General features: G+C 41.8%; 1 protein-coding gene across 1 annotated transcript in view; it reads left to right on the top strand.

Annotated features, from left to right (window-relative positions):
* The window catches only part of EPSTI1 (epithelial stromal interaction 1), a 77,500-nt gene that overhangs the window by 4,012 nt on the left and 51,770 nt on the right, over window positions 1-21,718 (top strand). The window contains exons 2-5 of the mRNA XM_045012780.1: window positions 7,026-7,084; window positions 10,719-10,802; window positions 16,755-16,828; window positions 18,561-18,644. Coding sequence (XP_044868715.1) covers window positions 7,026-7,084; window positions 10,719-10,802; window positions 16,755-16,828; window positions 18,561-18,644 — 301 coding nt within the window. The remainder of the gene's footprint in view (window positions 1-7,025; window positions 7,085-10,718; window positions 10,803-16,754; window positions 16,829-18,560; window positions 18,645-21,718) is intronic.

Genomic DNA, 21,718 nt, shown 5'->3' with positions numbered 1-21,718 from the left:
AGGGCTGAATCCTGTAGTACTTTCTTAGGCCTCACTCAGGCAAGACACCCTACTGCAGGTGTCGGCAACTTCTGGCACACGGCTCACCAAGGTAAGCACCATGGCAGGTCAGGCCAGTTTGTTTACCTGCCGCATCGGTAGGTTCAGCCGATTGCGGCTCCCACTGGCCGCGGTTCGCCATCCCAGGCCAATGGGGGCTGAGGGAAGTGGCGTGGGTGAGGGATGTGCTGGCCGCGGCTTCCCGCCGCCCCCATTGGCCTGGGACGGCGAACCACAGCCAGTGGGAGCCACGATCGGCTAAACCTGTCGACGCGGCAGATAAACAAACTGGCCCGGCCCGCCAGGGTGCTTACCCTGGCGAGCCATGTGCCAGAGGTTGCTGACCCCTGGCCTAAGGACTTCAGCCCCCTGGGAGGCATCTGCTGAGGCTCAGGGTTTCAGTAAAAGCGACACTGAAGCCCTGAGCTCCAGGAGGTATCTTTTGTGGGGCTGGAGTCCTGAGCCCCGGCAGGCCTCTCTGGTGAGGCTAAAGCCGCTAGACCCCTGCCCCACCATTGGGCAGAAGCCCCTAACCATACTATCCCACTGCAGGACAGAAGCCCCAAGCTCCCCCATAGTGTGGTAGGTGGAAAATGGGAGGGGGGGGCCACAAGCCACACTTTTACTGTAAAAGAGCAGCATGTGGCTCACAAGCGACAGTTTGGCCATCCCTGCTCTCGATGTTCCCATAAAGGGGTTTCTGGAGAAGAGAGACAGTGGCCGACTGGCTGGCTGCCTTTTATTTTGGGGCTGGGAAATCAGTGCCTCAGCAAACAGCCCTCTTAGTGAAAACTCCCATTGAAATAAATTAAGACTATAGGACTTGTCCAGTGATTCGGGGAGAATTTAATGAGATCCAAACCTGTAAATGGATCCATACTGCTGGACACTTGCGCCCACACAGAGCCCTATTAACATTGGCGTGTCTTTGTACACAGATCTGTTTGTAAGGATTGGGACCTAGCACTGTAATTTCCAGTTATCCATTACAGCTCACTCCATTTAATGGGAAACAGACAGCTACCGGAAAGTTGTTCCCCAGTAGCATGGACCCACTTTGGGAAAATGTCTGATTTGGCAGGATGGTGACAGCTTCGTGTGTGGCTGGTGCCCACCAACACATGGTTCAGCAGCCATGTTGTCATAAACAGATAGTTAAGGGTTAATGTCTCTTTTACCTGTAAAGGGTTAAGAAGCTCAGTAAACCTGGCTGACACCTGACCAGAGGACCAATAGGGGGACAAGATACATTCAAATCTTGGTGGAGGGAGTTCTTTGTTTGTGTTCTTTGTTTTGGTTTCGTTCGCTCTCGGGACTGGGAGGGACGGGACATCAATCCAGGCTCTCCAAATCTTTCTGAATCAGTCTCTCATGTTTCAAACTTGTAAGTAACTAGCCAGGCAAAGCGTTAGTCTTATTTTTGTTTTCTCAACCTGTAAATGTTTCTTTTTGCTGGAAGGATTTTTACCTCTGTTTGCTGTAACTTTGAACCTGAGGCTAGAAGGGGTTTCCTCTGGGCTATATAAATCTAAGTACCCTGTAAAGCATTTTCCTTCCTGATTTTACAGAGATAATTTTTACCTTTTCTTCCTTTAATTAAAAGCTTTCTTTTTTAAGAACCTGATTGATTTTTCCTTGTTTTACGATCCAAGGGATTTGGATCTGAACTCACCAGGGAAGGTTTTGGGGGGACAGAAAGTGTGCCAGACACTGATTTCTGGCTGGTGGCAGCGTTACCAGATCTAAGCTAGTAATTAAGCTTAGAAGTGTTCATTCAGGTCCCCACATTTGTACTCTAAAGTTCAAAGTGGGGGAGGAAACCTTGACACATGAATATGTGCCTTAGGAAATGGAATATTCTTAAACAGTGCCTGACAATTGAATGCTAAGTCTATCTATGAGTATCCTTGAAGGTGATGATACAACTCTCCTTGACCATTTGCTCCTTTAAGTCAACTAGCCTTCATGTACCTTAATGCAGTATTGCATGTAAACTTTCTCTGCTTCTTTCCATTGACTAATCAGAATAAATGATTCTTGTCCTCTTTATAGCATTCCCTTTCCATAGCTGTTGACAGTCTCCCCGAGCCTCTTTTGTCTAGACTGAACCTGCCCAAATCTCTTATTTTTCCAGGCCTTTCATCCTTTGTGATGCTCTCCCTTTGAATCTCATGTTTCCATCTCTTACTGCAAACTGAACATCAGATGAGATCATCTAGGGCCATGGAGAATGGAATAAGTAGCTTGCAGCCATTTGCATTGGTGCATATGCTGTAGAACTGGAAATAACTAATAACATTTGCAAATGTAACAGTTCCAATTTCATTAGCATGGCTCCGCAGGGATAGTGACAGGAGAGTGCTCATGCTGCTGCTCACATTGCCTCTTGCCAGGTAACATGAGAATTTCCCAGCCAAACAGCAAAAGTAATATGCAAAATTATCAATGGGTGTCATCTGGCAAAATAGGACATGTGCAACCAAAACAGTCTTGTGTTGTATAATTAAGTAATCAAAAACTACGCACAAGGAAGTGGAGTAAAGGTTATGAAGGTCCAGGTCCTACAAACATTTTAAGTATAACTTCATCAGGACTATTGCATGAGTAAGATAAATACATAAGGAAAAAAAAGCAAAGTATACATACTCTTTACTTCATATCTTCTCTATTTGAAATAGTGTCCCTACTCCCACCCACACAGTCAAATACTCCTTTTCCCCCATAGAATATGTGGAATTTGTCTTCACAAACTCATAAGTTTTTTTTTTTTTCTTCTTTTTAAAGAAAGGTCAGGCACCATACTCAGACCAATATCAAAGAAGTCAATGTTTTGTGTAAAAGTGGTAGTCAGCCAAAATGTATTTTCTCTGTTTCTGTGAGGAAAATCTCAGAAAATCCACCAAGGATTTTCTGAGCACATTAATCAGGGGAGATGGGGGAGAAACACATCCTCTATAACTCTAGAGACATTACAAGGAAAAGTGTTTTAAAAAAATAAAACAATAGATTTTTTTCATTAAGCACAAAATGATTTTTTTTTAATTATTATTTTGGAGCCTGAGTAGTAGAAAACATTATATTTCCTTTTTGTTTCATGCCATTTTTTTCATAGTCTTTGTACTTCACATTGTGTGCAGTATTGATAATTTTAAATCTTCAAAATTAGGACATTTCATTAATTTCCAGCAAGGCAATTAGGATAACTCATTTCCAAATACAGTTACTGCAGTAGCTCAGATTCTGCTTGAACAGAAAACTGACTGGAATGTTAAATTGCCCACTTGTAACTAGGATCCTGTAGGCTTTGCAGGATCAGAGCGTCTGTGAGAGGATATGTCTGACATGTGGTATTGCAAACTGGCTAAAATACAGAGTAAAAGAATTCCTTTCGTAAAGAGGAAAAAGCAACAGTTAATGCAAAGGTCTCAAGGAAAAAGCAAAATAAATCAGAGTATGGATTTAAGCCCTGATCCTGCAATTGACAGTCTGTGTGTTGACTGCAGTGCCTGTACAGAACCTCATTAAAGAACACCCAGGGCAACTGCAGGACTGGGGACTTAAACCTTGGTCCTGAGTTTCCACACTGACAGATTTCCGGGAAGCCTTGGGTGTCCAAAGCCGCACTGTGACTGTTCAGCTGGGTCTTCTCTAATGTTATCAAGTCATTTACCAACTCCAAATGGTGCACACCTGGAATCTCCTCATCAGTGACCTCCCAACCCTACGCTTCTAATGCAACCTATGTACGTGGGGTAGGTACATGCGTAGGGACTTTACTAAAGGGAGATAAAGATGTTTATTTCCCCCTATTTTGAACTGATAGTTAAAATAACCAAAGCACTATATCAGGGATCAGCAACCTTTGGCATGCGGCCCGTCAGAGAAATCCGCTGGCAGGCCAGGGCGGTTTGTTTACCTGCAGCGTTCGGAGGTTTGGCTGATCGCAGCTCCCACTGGCTGCGGTCCCCCACTCCCAGCCAATGGGGGCTGTGGGAAGTGGCGGCCAGCACATCCCTTGGCACACGCCTCTTCCCCCAGCCCCCATTGGCCTGGAACGGTGAACCGCAGTCAGTGGGAGCCGCGATCGGCTGAACCTGCGGATGCTGCAGGTAAACAAACCGCTCTGGCCTGCCAGCGGGCTTCCCTGATGGGCCGCATGCCAAAGGTTGCTGATCCCTGCACTATATGATAGACTTGAAGGAAGCCAAAGCTAGTTTTGTCCCTTTTCTGCTCTGCATCTGCCTCTCTCCTACTTATTTTGAAGCTTTCATCTGGTTTCCAAATCAACTTCAATAATATGAAAACCCATTCAGCTTTTAACAGTCTCCTTTTAACTCACAGGCTTTTACGGTGCTGTTTATATCTTGTACCTTGCACTGATGCATTTGTTGCTGATACATACATTTGAGCTAATAGGAATGTCAGACTAAGGAAATTATCATCTTTATGGAGATTATGTATGTTTTGGATTTGATGGTTCTTTTCATAGATATTTTTAATATAGTGTCTGTTTGTTTTTGTTTTAGTTTTAAACAAAAACTGGGGATCTAAAGGAGAGGAACCATAATACTGTGAAATTTCAGAGCCTTATCATATGAGAGTAAATTTAAAGGCTAATTCCTATCTCTATCTGTATCCACAACCTTTTATAGGGATCATCACCATAGTCCCTGAAGTCATTCTGAAAAAGGAGACTATACATAATTTTCTTTGACTAAGTTTGGAGAGACCATATAGGAAACAAAAATAGGACTGAAGTTGACAAACTCGTGTATAACATCTCAAGAGAAGATGTAGTCTGAGATTTGGCTAGTAAAAAAAAACAAAAAACAAAAAAACAAAAACATAAAAACAAACCTAACAAAACCTTCAAAGAGTAGAGCATATGACATTCAAGCTTAGTTGTGAGGGAAAGTCTAAACATTTTTAAATACAACCAAATAAGGGAATGCTTGGAGAAGCATACAGTACTATGATCAAGAATAACAAGTTGTGTTAAATAAGGATAAGCTTTGCCAACTTGCCTTAAATTGGTCATTAACTTGTCTGCAATACTTGAACATAAGAACGGCCATACTGGGTCAGACCAAAGGTCCATCTAGCCCAGTATCCTGTCTTCTGACAATGGCCAATGCCAGGTGCCCCAGAGGGAATGAACAGAACAGGAGATCATCAAATGATCCATCACCTGTTGCCCATTCCCAGTTTTTGGCAAACAGAGGCTAGGAACACTGTCCTTGCCCATCCTGTCTAATAGCCATTTGTCATGGAGTTTTGGGGGAGACCAGGGCCTGCACTCCTGGCTTCCTGTGATTCACCGTGACTCTCAGCCAGGCAGTAGAACAGAAGGTTTATTACATGACAGGAACACAGCCTACATCAGAGCTTGTAGGCATAAACAGGACCCCCTTAGTCAGGTCCTTCAGGGTAGTAGGGAATTTAGCCCCCAACCTTGCAGTTCTCTACAATTCCCCAGACAGCCCAAGACTGAAACTCTCCAGCCCCTCCTTTCTGGCCTTTTCCTCTTTCTCAGGCCAGGAGGTCACCTGATCTCTTTGTTCTCCAACACCTTTAGCTATCCCCTTGCACGGGGGGGGAGGGCCCCGGCCATTAGTTGCCAGGAGACAGAGTGCCGGCCATTTATGCACACTGGCCCTTTACTCTGCAACAATCTCACCCCCTAGAGAGTTAAGAAATGCATAGGGGAAACTGAGGTACCCACACAGTAGTCAGAGGAAACCTTAAGAACAGTCCCACTTCGTCACACCATTGATGGGCCTATTCTCCATGAACTTATCTAGTTCTTTTTTTGAACCCTTGTAGTGTGAATTTTCATCTGCACAACCTCCTAGCACATCATGTTAGCCAAATTTGTGATGGTGCAGTACATACTGCTTCCATTGAGTTTGCAGCACTCCAGTTGTTTAATGATATTTTACTGCATGGAAAATGTTCAGTGGCTATCACAATAATAAGATAAGAAAGGATTGTATTAACTGGTTCCATTAATGCTAGCAGCTCCATCTTTACTAGTTAATTTTTTAAATTAATCCATCTCCTAGAATAAGCCTTCAAAGAGAAATCAGTAATTAAACAGATATAAATGCTTTCCTTCCCAGCCCTGGATCCCAGTGATATGGTGGCAGACTGCTTTTTGCAATTGGAGCTCTGTGATATATAATAATAATTTATTTTCCTGTCCCCTTTTCAGTTGCTTTCCCTAAGCACTTCCTGCCTCTCTCCTTCATAGGTCTCCCACTGCCAGTCTTGTTCTTCTTGCCCACAGTGCTCTTCTGTCCTTGCCCCATTCTTTTAATGTCTCTCTTTAATCCCCTAGGACAACTGGAAACCATTCTGGATTGCAGGATGAGGGCATGGGGAGGAGGCTTTCAGTCACTACTTCAAAATAATAAATATGCCCAGAAAATTTAAAGTCCTTCATAAACATTAAGCTTCATGACACCACAGTGATGTACTATCCCCATTTTATAGATGAAGAAACTGAGGCATGGGCCAAAGATGGACATCAATAGGTGCTTGAGAGCAATAGGCACCTCCTAGAATGGAGTGTGGGAAGAGGAATTGAACCAAGAACTGCTAATTCCCATGCCTTCGCTGTTAGACCACATTCGTCTGATGTTCATTGACAGGATGTACTGTGGAATGTTTTGTAGCCAATCTATGGAAATACAGTCTGTCTTGAAATGAAGGAGATATATTAGCAGTGAGGGTGGGACTTTCATCAACAGAGTTAAGCCAATGCTGAATATTTCTGAAAATCTTATTCTTGGCGCACATGACACATAGCATGGCTTGTGATTGAAAACATCCCTATGTATATACCTACTGCAGAAATCATACATCCAGATTGTTCTAAACCTTGTAGCTATTCTTACAGAAATTATAAAGGTCCATATTGAAATAGAGGATAGTAATGAATCCATAGGCTCATGTGACAGTAATTATCAACTTTCTTTCCCTTCCAGTACAGGCGCATATGTCTTGATACCTCCAAATGAAACCAGAAGGAACCAGATACAGAAAAGTAAGTGCATTATCTACCACACTCTAGATGAATTTATTTGTTTTTGTTTTTACAAAATGCAGCTTTTGTCTCTGTGCTTTATGACCCTTGCAGTTTTATCTCAGCCTTTCCATGGGTTTTATGTGTGCAGCTGTGATAATATTAAAGCTACCACAACATAGAATCCACGGCCAGAAGGGATCATTGTGATCAGTGCTTAATTCATAATGAGAGGTGATAGGACTCAAGCAGTTTTTCTTACTTTCATAACTGATGCTGCAAGCCTAGAGGTGCTGGGGCTCAGGCCTGGAAAGCCCCAGCACAAATTAAGCACTGATTGTGATCACCTAGTAAAGGCAAACTCCATCACCATGCAGACTTTTTCTTGTATGTGTTGTAAAATATTTTGCCTGGGTAGAAAAGCCAAATTAGGAAAAGAATAGTTCAACCATAGAAAGATGTGATAGCTGTAAAAACGTTCCCATTAGAAAGGTGGTGTCATAGCTGTTCAAATTAAGTTCTACAAGACACATTCAGAATTAATTTGATGCCCCTCCTAAAGTTAATAACCCTTCTCCTCTTTTCTCCCCCCTCCCCTCCCCCACCAGCTGGGTGTCAAGTTTAGGTTTGAAGATCAAATTTTGAGTCTTGTTTAGCTATCCCTTGTCAAGTTAATGTTTTCTGTAATGCCAGTGTGGGCATAGTGTACCTATTGCATGCTTATATGGTTAAATTGTTCATGTGTACTGTTTTCAGAGAGAAAATGTCCATTTCTAGAATGTGCTTAACAAATTCTCTAAGTACAACTGCATAATGTAAGGCATCCGACGAAGTGGGTATTCACCCACGAAAGCTCATGCTGCAAAACGTCTGTTAGTCTATAAGGTGCCACAGGATTCTTTGCTGCTTTTACAGAACCAGACTAACACGGCTACCTCTCTGATGCATAATGTAAGGCACCTTACCTCCAATGACTTGATTTTTTTTGAGCAGCACTGAATATCTACATCTCCTATGGTTACATATCTGAGTTAGAGTTGAGATTGTCGAATAACCGGCTGAACTGGAATTGTTTAATCAAAGATTATTAATTGGAGATTAGTACAGCATTATGCAGAAAGAAATAGATACATTACCACACCTATGTTGTCTGACCAAGAAGTGGCTCTGTATCTCTCCTTTACTGTATCTAGAGGGAGGTGCAGTTCTCATTCCCCAATTATATTCCCTTACCAGTGTCATCATATAGGGTTTTTAGCAAAGAAACCGTCTTTGCCAAAATAAACAGATGTTCTGATGTCACTTCTATGTGTTCTCAGTCTACCTGACTTAAGTGCGAAGGCGTGATTATTTACAGCTGAAAGAACCAACAATTCTTCAAGATAATGTCTTTCAGTGAGTCCTTCTGACCCCACAATCATTCTTCCCTGTTGATTCCCCAACAGAAAACCTCTGCAGTAACAATCATCCCCCACTAGTTTCCCAAGTTTATATGTGCATATGTATATAAATATGTGTCTGTTAAGGAGGTGGTTTCCAAGAATATCTGGAGTTTGATATAAACATGAAGGCACTACAAATGATTAAATACAGCCTAACCCACACAATTCCTGAATAGGTTTCTTATCGGTGAAGGACCAGTGTTCTGGGCCTTGGAATTCAGACATACTCTTTGTTGAATATAGTCTAAGACTAGTTAATATATAAATGACTCAAATATACAGAAAGAAAGAACTAAAAGGTTTAATATTTACTAACCGATACTAAACCCATTGAAGCTCAATGGGTTCTTGTAGACATTTGCTGCCTCTCCAAACCAGGTCTAATATCTAAACTTTCCATCCATGTTGAGGGACTCAGTGAAATGCAGCAAACCCTTAAGAATTGCAGTAGCCCATTTTACTGAAAATTTGGAGTATAAAATAAAATCATACATCATATACATTAAAAAAGAGAACACCACAAAATCCAGGAATCACAAGAACTGTGTACATAAATTCCTTGGTAACAAGCTCAGAGACACAAGTGACTTACATACAATTTTATGAATGCTGACAGGGTATACAGTGTGCATACAGTAAACATTCTTTTAGATGGCAATCTAAAGTATTCTTTCATTGTAAAAGTTCTCATTGTTTGGCTTAAAGATTTTTGTTTAGCCACTGCTAGTAAATAATGCATACACATTCTGGACAGAAAAAATTAGGAGTAAATTAAGGAGTTTTATTTGGCAGGAACTGGAAGATTTTTTTTTTTTCATAATTTTTGTTCTTGTATTTGGGAGTAACTTTGCAATGTAATTCTTCACCAATATCTTTCATAGTGTCAGAGAACTACCATGACCGGGTAGGAACAGTGAGTGAGCACTGTGTGGTTTGAAACCCTTTGGAGAGTATGGTTAATTTTTAATTTCTTAAATTTAAGACTTTGTGGTTGATCCAGAGCTCACTTCACCTCGCTCCTGGAGTAAGCTGGCGTGGGGTTGTGGCATTCTTCTCTAGAAAGAGCGTGAACTCTGGTATCTGTTCCATTGCACCAAACCACCACCATCGGCCCAGGAGAGAAACAATTCAGGCAGACAATGCTGCTGTCATGGTGGTAGTTGTGTTTGTGTTATGGCAACAAAATACTAGGGCCCCAGTCCAGCAGAAAACTTAAGCATGTGCATGGTCCCATTGCACTCAAAAAGTTCTGAAAGCACCTTGCTGGATTGAGGACAAGATGCTTTACAGACAAGTAAAATGACAGGCAGGGGAATTCTTCCCAGCACTAGTGCAGAGTGGCATGGTGACTGAGGCCTTGTTTTCACTAGGAAAGAAGGTATATCTGAACCTATAGTAACCAGAACATATTTTACCCTACTGTATAGGCCATCTGAGAGGGGAAATTTTATTTTCCCTTTACTAAGTCTGGAAAGGATCAGACTGGCCCCTGGAGCAGGTTAGAACAACCCAAGTGCCATCCTAGATTGTGTCCCCTGTTGCCATAGTCCCCATGCAGAGGGGAATTACCAAGATGCAGAACTGCCACAATCCCCACCCCATCTTCTCCAGCCTGCTCCTGCCCTGCTCTGCCAGGGTGCCATAACTCTGCACCTCACAGGAAGTTCTGCTGGGCTGGGGAGCTTATGGGAGGGTGGTGCAGCTCATTTCCATGGACAAAAATGGCTGCAGTGAAGAGATGAACTTTCTTGATAGTCCCACAGCCTATAATATCAGTAGAGAACAGATGAATCCAGAGAAGGGAAACAACAAAAAGCAGCATGAGTGAGCAGTGATGGGTGGCATGTGTCCTGGGAGTTCTATGCATTTATTTATATAATTTTAAATAGGTAACTTGCTGGTATTATCAGGGAGAGCTACTAGCTGGGAATGACTATAGTTTATAGTATCCAGCCCTGTTTAAGACAACAATAATAGGATTTGAACTTGAGGCTTTCAGAGATGAAAGCAGTCCCCTGGGTGGTAGCCAGGCTCCATAATCTTTCATATGGACCAGCCATTAGTGTGGATTGAACTATGTTTGTGGAGAATAGACCTGCCCATGAGTGGGCATAGTTTTTAATGTGATGTAATTTAACAATATTATAAGTTCCTTACAGCAGGGGCTCTTATTTCTTTATGCTGATTGTTTGTTTGTTTTCTTTTTGATTTAGTTGCCAACAAAGAACTGGAGAACTTGGAGAGGTGGAAGGAACAGCACCGGCCAGGACCAATTAACATGAAACCACAGAAACTGGGTAAGGAAATAGAAGTGAGCAACTTGGTGGATTAAATAAAATAAATGAAAAATGTTGTGATTTGATTTTATTTTTTGCTCTGGTTTTTAGAGATTTACTGTAGGTTAAAATGTTAGCAATAATAGCTACTCTTAGTGAGATTTTAATGAACTTGACTATGAAGAAGTTCCTAAAACATAAATACGTAGCTTTCTCCTTCATGAAATTTCTTCTGACTGGTGCAGAAAACCCTGTAAAACATGATCACTTACATATTTTGAATAGTTATTTAGGCAATGGAAGAACAACTTGAAGGAAGCACAGTGAGTGACTTGGCTGAGAGCACTGAAAACTGTAACATGAAAATTATAACCACAAAAATAGACACAAATACAAAAGTGCAGCATTAGGCTGGAATTTAAAAATGGACTTTTTTTTTTAAGGTGGACCCTAACAATAAGGGGATAGGGGAAATGGTTGACCGGCACGTCCAACCTGCTGTTTTTCTAAACTCTTCTGGCTCCACTCAGCTGGTTGCACCCCAGACTGGACTTTCAGAAGAGGGCATGAAACTACTTACATCTTCTTTCTGAAGTACATCATGTGGTTTCCTAATTACTGGTGTTTACAATGAAACTGAAGTGGGAGATCACTTTTTCAAGTTTCAGGGTGGATGGTCAATAAATCAAATTCGGGGTGTGTGGATTGTAATTTTTAAACTGCAGATCATATCTTGTGCTCGAGGAAGGAACGTAACAAAACATTTTGTAAATGACTCATTTTGGCTACTAAAAATCATTGAGCAACCACATTTTCGTGAAAGATGATCAAAAGGTTTAGGAAACGTGACCTATAAGGAAATGTTAAAGAAACTGGGTGTGTTTAGTCTTGAAGAGAAGGCTGGGCAGGAGGGGATCTGATAAGTCTTCAGATATGTTAGAGATATAAAAAGGATGATGATCAATTGTTCTTGTTGTCCTCTGAAGGCAGGACAAGAAGTAAAGGGCTTAATCTGAAGCAAGGAAGGTTTAGGTTAGATATTAGGGGAAACATTCTAACAATAAGGGTAGTTAAGCTCTGGAATAGGCTTCCAAGGGAATCCCCATCTTTTGTGGGGTTTTTTTTTTTTTTAAAGAACTAGTTGGACAAAAACCTATCAGAGATGGTGTAGGTTTACTTGGTCCTGCCTCAGCACAGGGGCTGGACTTGATCATTTCTCGAGGTCTCTTCCAGTCCTACATTTCTATGAAATTTGGGATCCAGGTTGCTGCAATTTTGCTGTCTATGTATGAAGGTAGGCAGAAAAGTTAAGGTGATTTTTTGCCTACCCTCATGCACAGAGAGACTGTTGTATTGATGAAGTTGAAACCTCATTCACAAACCAACCTTTGTAGTTTTGTTTTTAAATAAGAACAGCATAACTGAAAAACAGTACATAGATTTCACTCCAGTTTTTTCTTTCAAGCGATTTTGAAAGGTGTAGAATACAAGGCTAAGGAGGTGTATGGTAGGTGAAAGTGAACTGCAGGGTTTGAAAAACCTACAAGATATTTAGGAACTGAAGGTCTAAACTTATTAGCTCAAGACTGAATGAATGCTTTAGATGGAAGAGTGGTGGTGGAATGTTGCAGAAGTGAAAAGCCCACGTCTCGCCCCATCTTCTGGGGAAGAAGGTGCTGGGATTCCTATCCTACGGCACCCTCTTCCATATCAACCACTAGCTACTGGGTGTTTAACTTTTGAAAGTGCATCTCCCAGCTACTGGAAAGGAAAAGAAACTGTCATTCTCTTGTCCTGGCTCAGTGTGTGTTGCGGGGGAGAAGGGTTCACTGTCTGCATCCTAGTTGTTGAGCAGAGAGAGTTCTCCTCCACTCTGCCTCTCTCCCAACTTCTGTGTTGTTTATCCGGAGGGGAGGACTCTTCAATCAGCAACAGGCTTTCGCTATTCTATCTGAAATTATGCTGAATGTGGCTTGTCCTTGTTGATAATTCCTATCAAACCATGTTTGTAGGGATATTAAAGAAGGTACTAACAGTGATTTCCCCCAAGTGACAGTGACCCCCCCCCCCCCCGCCAGTTTCACCAAGTACAAAAATATTTTAGTCCTTCTGTTGAAACTTGTAAGCTCCTGTCTGCAGAAAACATTGATTGTATCTGTCCTGTGAAAGACACTTGTTTGTAAGAATTAACTTATTACTATGTAAAAGACTTTGTTCTTGAAGTGGACACTATGTTACCACCCCTGCTATGAGCCTTAAGCCGTTAATTGACTCTGCCTAAGATATGGAATGTATGTTGATGAATGCTTAATGTACGTGAATGGTTAGGGAGGTGCCAGCTTAGAAAGGATCCATCGCCGAGAATGTGTCAAGTGGAACACCAGACAACCCCCGGAGGGTAAACTGGGATCCACCCCAAACACCTGGAAGGAATGTGCCACTTTAGACAATGTGGAGCCACCAGAAATGTGCCATCTGCTGATTGAGTCAGCAACAGCAGGATGAAACAGCTCCCATAGACTAATATAGGAATTAATTCCTATAAGAATGAACTCCAAAAACTGAGGACTTTGAGTCTCTGGTTCTGCTACCAACCTCCAGGAGCATCAGGTGCATCTGACAGTCTCGGCTCCATCCTCATGACCAAGATACCTGGCCAGTAACTTTGCATGAGCAACTTCTAGGCTGGTAACTATACCACCTATACAGAACTTGAATGATTGTGTGTGTGTGTGTGTGTGTGTGTGTGTGTGTGTGTGTATATATATATATATAAGGAATAAGTAGTATCAGAGGGGTAGCTGTGTTAGTCTGGATCTGTAAAAGCAGCAAAGAGTCCTGTAGCACCTTATAGACTAACAGACGTTTTTGGAGCATGAGCTTTCGTGGGTGAATACGTGCATCCGACGAAGTGGGTATTCACCCACGAAAGCTCATGCTCCAAAACGTCTGTTAGTCTATAAGGTGCCACAGGACTCTTTGCTTTTACAGGAATAAGTAGTTAAACAACATTGTTTGTTTTATCTTTTGCTTTATTATTATATTTGCAATAAATATGGCATCTTTGCCTTACCCCTCTTAATAAGATCCTGCTGGTTTTTATTATATTGGTATAACCTGTTCAACCCTGTTTCAGCAGCTCCCATTGCCAGTGGGCAACTTTGGTAGTGTAGACAAGGCTAGCAAGGTGTTGAAGAAGGTGGAGGCTTCCCCAGTCAGAATTATCATCCAAAAGGACATGGACTCAAGGGTCCTCTTAAACAAGGCATGTTGTAGTCAGGGCTATGCACCTCCTTGTGCATGGAGATGCCTAATGACCATGGATAAGAACTTGGTTCAAAGGATATATGGTGACAGTTCTATAGAAACAGATGACTTAATCCTCCTGAGATGCATATCTCTGCCATGGAAAGCTTCCCAGTGGTTAGTAGGCAAGTTATTTTTCAAGTTCTGTTGAACTTGGCATTCTGCCCTCTTATTAGCTCACACATGCTAATACTAATGCTGCCTTCATGTGCGTTTTCTTGAAATGGCTCAAGTTGCATCCTTGGAAAAAGAGAGAGAACTTCAGAGCTTATGGCAGGCAAAAGAGGAATCTGAAGGAAACTATGGAGCTGAAAACACCCACCAACCACTCTTTAAAGTGAGTGGAATGACTAAGAGGGAGCCTCAGAGCTTCTGTCTGAGGAATCAGAATTGTGGCAAATGCGCAATAATTAACGCATATTAAAAGGCAGATTCACTTCCTTGGTGACTTCACTGTAGATACAGATCAGATGTGGGAAGAAATAACAGGTTTCTGACACGTAGAAACTTAAGCATTTGAGGAGGCTACATCGACCCTTAGAGTGCTGGTACTCTCCAAATTGAAGCAAATACACATGGATGATTGGTGAGAAATGTCCACTATATTCAATAGCTGGTGTTAAGAACTTTAGCTCTGTATTTGCTCGTGTGGGCTTAAGAGGGCCAGCAGAGGTTTGAAGAAAGGAGAGATTCACAATGGCATCTTTAATGGCACAATTGAAGGGGTTCATTCGATCACAAATTTTTTTTAATGCCTCTTCTCTGAGAGTGACTCTTTTTAGAGAGACTGCTTCATTTTTAGTGTCCAAATCATCAGATTTCCTCAAATTGAAATTCAATAATTGCTTGGCTACCTTGATTAAATATTGTAAGAATTCCAAATCTGCACTATTTCTATGACTGGCAGACATCCAACCTTTCCAGGACTAGGTAATTTCAGGTACCATAGAGAACAAACAAATAAATTTGAGTTCCATACTTTCCCTTAGATAATAGAACTCTAAGCAATAAATTAGTGTAAATTTATAAAGAACAAATCATGCCTGACAGCCTTCATTGTTGTTTTTTATATATAAAGTGAATGCAGGAGTTAATCAAATCAAAATGTGTTAAAACATTTGATATACTGCTTCACAAAATCTTATTTGAAAAATTAATTCAAGCTGTCTTGGATATGAGCCCTGTTGAATGGATTGAAAACTGGCTGGCAGGCTGTAAGCAAAGGGTAATGATGAACACCAATATATTGAGTAGTGGCTGATGTCCAGTGGTGTGCCTGCGTTGGAGATTGATGATGCACATGGCTTTAATTAACATCAGGAGCTGAAGCTGATGTTAAATTTGCAGACGATACTAAAAGGCAAAGTGTTGGCAATACCAGGAAGGGGAGGAAAAAATAATACACAGGGACCCAGAGAGGCTAGAAAAGGTTCAGGAAGTAACAAAAACAAAACAAAAACAAAAAAATGCTCAACCTGGAAAAAATATTTATAGTACCAACTGTGTGCTGATTATAGTGCCAACAGTAGGTATGTTGTCTTGCATACTACATAGTCCCATTGATTCCTAGAGGGACTGCACAGGTGTGTAAAGTTAAGCCTCAGGGTGTCTGCACAGACTAGGAAGGTAATAGTTCTCTATGTAGCACTAATGCAAGCAGCTTTTGTAGTCTTGGGTACCTCTGTAAAGACAAAAATGTTGACAAATAGGAAGGAATTCAGGGAAGAAAAATAGAAATAATTATGGAGCTGCAATTAAAGGAATTAACTTGCTCAAACAACAAAGGGAAACCCGATTGGCTTCTATAAATGGAGGGAACATCATGGAAAAGAGGAATTGTTCAGAGAAGCCTAGCATAAGAACTGAGAATAATGAGATTTAAATCAATTCACTTCTTTCCTCATGCCCTGCCATGGGAGTGAAGATCTATTGGGTCCGTCTTGCTGTCTGTTCTAGAGTTTACAGTTTCTTGGTTAGAGGCTGGGTGCTCTCAATAGAGGACCCATACCTCTGAAAACTATACCTCCTACTACTTGAGCCTTAGTTTGGCAAGGCTAAGATGCAGGTGAGACTTGTGTTTTGAATCAGGTTTTTGATTGCTTTAAAAAATGAGTGTTTTTCCCCCTTGCTAACAAAGAGCAAATTCTGTGTTTTCACTGATGTTAGGTGCTTTGGTGATGGTTAGTGGCCATCCAATTAGAAACCTCAATAAAAATTTCTATCAATTTTAAAGAAGTATTTTTTTGGAAACAATTTCCTCCCCTCTTGGTTTAAAAAATAAAATAAAATCTAGCACCAACATACTGAGCAAAAGAAAACTTAGGATGACCACCAGGAAATTAATCTAGAAGGCAAGACACTGTTAAACCGTGAAATAGTCTCTCAAGTAAAATGAGGAACCCTCATAACTTCAGTCATTTACCAGTAAAAGGGACAATACAGCGAAGAACATTCTGCAAATAACAAATATTCTGTGCTGGTGAAAGACTGACATTAGAAAAAGATGAACAAAAAGATAAAATAGGTCTCTTCGATCTCTCATTTTTATCAGGATGATTAGGCATACATGAGAATATTTGCATAATGTGTTTATATTACAGTGTCTCTTGTTGCTGACACTTGGGCTTAAAACTTTCTAACATGCAGAATGCAATTTGTATTTTCTAGGTGGAAGAGAATCCGAGGCTGAAGCTAGGCAAAAACAACACATCAAACACCTGCAATCTAAATACCAGCAAAAGGTCAGGAGGAATACATGTAATTTTTAGTTTAATTTAGGAAATACTGTTTGTTTTTTGTTTTTTCTCCCTCTGAGGGCCACTGTTCCATGTGGCTGTAAAATGAACTCCCAGTTGTTTGACAAAAGAAATAGAAGTCATGAGAGTTCAAAAGAGACAAAGAAAAGGTGGACTTGAAAGACTTCCCAGTAATGTAGAAAATGAGAAGACTGTTAGATAAGTCTGTGTAAACAATGTTGCAGATAACGTCTAAAGTAATGAGGTTAATGATAATGCCACCAACATTGCCCGTCATATTTTCAACATGCTACATAAATGGTAACCAGTCAATCAACACAGCGACCCACGTTTCAGGGCATGTAAGTATTTATCCTCATTATAAAGGGCATACGTGCTTGTAAAGGTCCGTCATAAGAATGGCCATACGAGGTCAGACCAAAGGTCCATCTAGCCCAGTAACCTGTCTTCCAACAGTGGCCAATGCCAGGTGTCCCAGAGGGAATGGACAGAACAGGTAATCATCAAACAATCCATCCCGTGTCGCACATTTCCCACCTCCTGGCGAACAGAGGCTAGGGACACATCCCTACACATCCTGCCTAATAGCCATTGATGGACCTATCCTCCAGGAATTTATCAAGTTCTTTTTTTAATCCTATTATAATCTTGGCCCTCACAACATCCTCTGGCAAGAAGTTCCACAGACTGTACGTTGTGTGAAAAAATACTTTCTTTTGTTTGTTTTAAACCTGCTGCCTATTAATTTCATTCGATGGCCCCTAGTTCTTGTGTTATGAGAGAGAGTAAATAATGCTTCCTTATTTACTTTCTCCACACCAGCCATGATATTATAGACCTCTATCATATTCTCTCCCCCACCCCTTAGTCGTCTTTTCCATGCTGAAAAGTCCCAGTCTTATTAATCTCTCCTCATACAGAAGCCGTTCCATACCCTAATAATTTTTGTTGCCCTTTTCTGAACCTTTTCCAAGTCCAGTATATCTTTTTTGAGATGGGGCGACCACATCTGCACACAGTATTCAAGATGTGGGCGTACCATGGATTTATATAGAGGCAATATGATATTTTCTGTTTTATTATCTATCCCTTTCTTAATGATTCCCAACATTCTGTTCACTTTTTTGACTGCCGCTGCACATTGAGTGGATGTTTTCAGAGAACTATCTACAATGACTGCAAGATCTTTCTTGAGTGGACACAGCTAATTTAGACCCCATCATTTTATATGTATAGCTGGGATTATATTTTCCAGTGTGCCTTACTTTTCATTTATCAACATTGAATCTCATCTGCCATTTTGTTTCCCAGTCACCTAGTTCTGAGAGATCCTTTTATAGCTCTACGCGGTCTGCCTGGGACTTAACTACCTTGAGTAGTTTTGTATCATCTGCAAATTTTGCCACCTCACTCTTTACCCCTTTTTCCTGATCATTTATGAATATGTTGACTAGGACTGGGCCCAGTACAGACCCCTGAGACCCAGTATGGATGCTTGCATAACCACCTACTGATAACAGATTGTTCAAAACTAACATAATGGATGAGCTATTGTACAGTTCGTGTCTCTGTTCTCTAATTACAGTGAAGAGGCACACATGCTTGATTTTTTTTTTCTTTGTAACTTCATCAGAGTCAAAATTTAGGGTTGGAAGAGGTACAATACAAAAGACAAACTGCGTTGTCTCTGGATGTGTTCTTCCCCCATACCATATAGCTGAAGAGAGAAGAATATGCAAGAATCAAGAAGGAGACTGAAGAAGCTGAAATCCTGACAATGAAAATGATTCAAAGAGAAAAGGTAAGACTTGTTTGAGTCTGCAATAGTCAAAATATCTCACTGGAACAGTGCTTTACTTGGATGAACCTTATGGGATGGATCCTTGATGCATGTAAACTGGCTATACTGATTTACACCAGCTGAGGATCTGGTCCTTCATCTGAAGTTTAGCATATCCCCTTAGATGAAATCTGGGCTAACGTTGTGCTGTGCTCACAAACTCACTTTGATTTCTGTGGCTCTAGTAGGGAAGCAGGTTGTTCTGGGTGCCATGAAAGCTGTTCAGTTACTTGAATTGTATACCTAATAGGGGAACAGTTATTTCTAATCAAGAAGATATGCAGGGCTGGAACCACTGTGGCACCTCTCTCTAAGAGAGGAACCTGTTAAATCTGCCAGAAGTACCTGTGACTGACTGTCACCAGACCAGAATGATGTGCCTATTGGACCATGGATCACCTACTGGCCTGAGAGTATACTCCATCGTGCTAGCTTCAAAACAAGGTATATTGGAGGCCCAAATGGTAAACAAACCAGTTCTGGAGGTGAAGGGTGCAGTGGAATATCCCTTTGTGTTGGCTGATACACCTTGGTTTTTGTTTTGGTTGAGAACAGTAAGGATAACTGCTCTGATTCAGCGAATGTATCTATAGAATTACACCATCTCTTCAAAAGGCTGAAGGACAGGTGTTTTATATATTAAATAGAATGCTCACCATTGGCAGCTATACAAAAATACCCTATTTTACTTGTCCTCCGGCTGTGTAGCATGATGTGTTTTGAATTTATGAAATGAAGATGGCTAGTTGTCCCACTGATGTAGATGAAGCCATTATGGCTTCATCTACAGTGTCCACTGTAAGAGCAGAACTAAGGGTGAGAAGGCACAGAACAATGCTCTAATGCAGAGGTTCTCAAACTTTCTTGCACCATGATCCCCTTCCGACAACAAAAATTATGACATGACCCCAAGATGGGACCAAAGCCTGAGCCCACCTGAACCCCTCCACCCTGGGCGGTGGGCCAAAGCCCAAGGGCTTCAGACCCAGGCAGAGGGCCTGGAACCTGAGCCCTGCCACCCAGGTATGAAGCCCTGGGGCGGTGGGGCTCAGCCTTTGGCCCGGGGCCCCAGCAAGTCTGTCAGCCCTGGTGACCCCATTAAAATGGGGTTGTGACCCACTTTGGGGTCCCAACCCACAGTTTGAGAACCACTAATGCCTATGGCGAACTTCTGTAATGCTGCACTTTCAGATGTAAACATGCAAATTCAGATGGAAATGCCTCCATACGCTGAGGTCATGGTGAAACCGATTTTCCTTACAGTGGTTTACACTTTTTCCACTGAAACTCCAGGGGCAAGTGGTATCCCTTCCTTCTTCCAGACTGCAAACTTTCAAGCCTGTCCATTCTTCTGAAATGCAAACCTCCCCAAGTGTAAGTGCAGACATGGTTTTATTGGGAAGTATTTACCCCAATCTCGGGAGCACTTCAAAAGAAGTTGTGGAAGCTCAGGATGAAATCCATGGACCTATTGAAGCCTCAGAGTCCAGTTCTTAAATAATACTATGTGGTCACATGTCGCCTCTAAGAGCCCATGTATTGTGACACCCCATCTACACATAAATGACCTACCAGCCACACTATCACTGATAGTGTGCCTGGCAATGCTCACTGATATGCTATCGGGCCTACCTTCTTTTGCTCTCTTTCTATCTGCAGTCCTGCATCAGTGGTAATGCCAGCACTGCAATATCAGAGTTGTGCTAGCTGACTAGCTTGAATGTCCCATCTGTATATGAGCCTTGGACCAAAATGTTTTATCAAGACAGTGTAAACACATGTAAAATGGTCCAAGATATAATTATGATTTTCCAACATGGCTGGATTAAACCATGTGGCATTGTTTTTCATCAAAAATTGGAAAAATTTTCTGGGAAAATCTTCTCTGGGCCACCCTTTGCCCCCACCCCAAATCCCCATTGTGTAGGGCTGTAAAGGTTGTCTGTCTGCTCAATGCCATCAGCCTCCATTCTTCTGGATACATTAGGGATTCAAAAGGCTGCCTGTGAGATTACCTTGTGCCCATAATGATCCCCCTAGGTCCTTCTGTGGCTCTGCTCTGGAAGGCAAACTGCAGCCTTCTCACATTCCCTTTTCCAGTATGCAGGCTTCCACCTTTTGCCTCTCTCTGCCAGGGACATCATTAGCTATGGGGTAAAAGAGACAATTGTCCTTCCCCCGCCCTGCCCGCCAAGATGTTGGACCCAATCTTTAAGAAAGCAATAATTGCTGAAGTTTTCTCCCCATTCCTGATGCTACTTGGGACAGAGAATGTTCTGTATGCTGACACAACTTCACACCCCTGGTCTCTGCTTCCCTCCAGAGGACAGGGATACGGTGTCTTTAAGAAACTCTCAGGAGACTAATTAGAACCACTTTTATGCAGATTACAGGAGACTTCAATTTTAGAATACAAAATTAGTATGTATTGACAGTTTACAGAAGCAAAAACAGACATTAAAATGCTCTAAAAGATTACAGGGGGAGGGATAGCTCAGTGGTTTGAGCATTGGCCTGCTAAATCCAGGGTTGTGAGTTCAATCCTTGAGGGGGCCACTTAGGGATCTGGGGCAAAAACTGGTCCTGCTAGTGAAGGCAGGGGGCTGGACTCAATGACCTTTCAAGGTCCCTTTCCAGTTCTAGGAGATGGGTATGTCTCCTATTATTATTATTTTTAGAGAGACCTGTTTGGGAAACACAAAACCATCCCTTCCAAGCTATTCTCCCCCCCCCCCCCAATCTTTCGGTCAAAAATAATTGCATGGCTAACTTTGTCACATAGCGATCTCTTGACCTTCAAAGTCCCGAGGCAGATTCTGTGCTGCACTTTCAAGAGTCTAGGTTCCTCTGGGGGCTAATACGGCCTTTAGCATAAGTTATAGCAGCCCTCTACCCCCACAACCCTCCCAGCTGAGCCACAGGCCAAAATTTCCAGATTGTAAAGTACTCTCACTCCTGTACTAGGGACTGTGATGGGGTCAGTTTAGGGTTTTGTACACTGCCCCTGTGCAGGAAGAATGCCCCCTTAGTCTTCT

The sequence above is a fragment of the Mauremys mutica genome, chromosome 1, assembly GCF_020497125.1.
Source record: "Mauremys mutica isolate MM-2020 ecotype Southern chromosome 1, ASM2049712v1, whole genome shotgun sequence".
Taxonomy (NCBI): domain Eukaryota; kingdom Metazoa; phylum Chordata; order Testudines; family Geoemydidae; genus Mauremys; species Mauremys mutica.
Note: the sequence above shows the minus strand (reverse complement) of the source record. Positions and strands in the feature narration are given on the sequence as shown.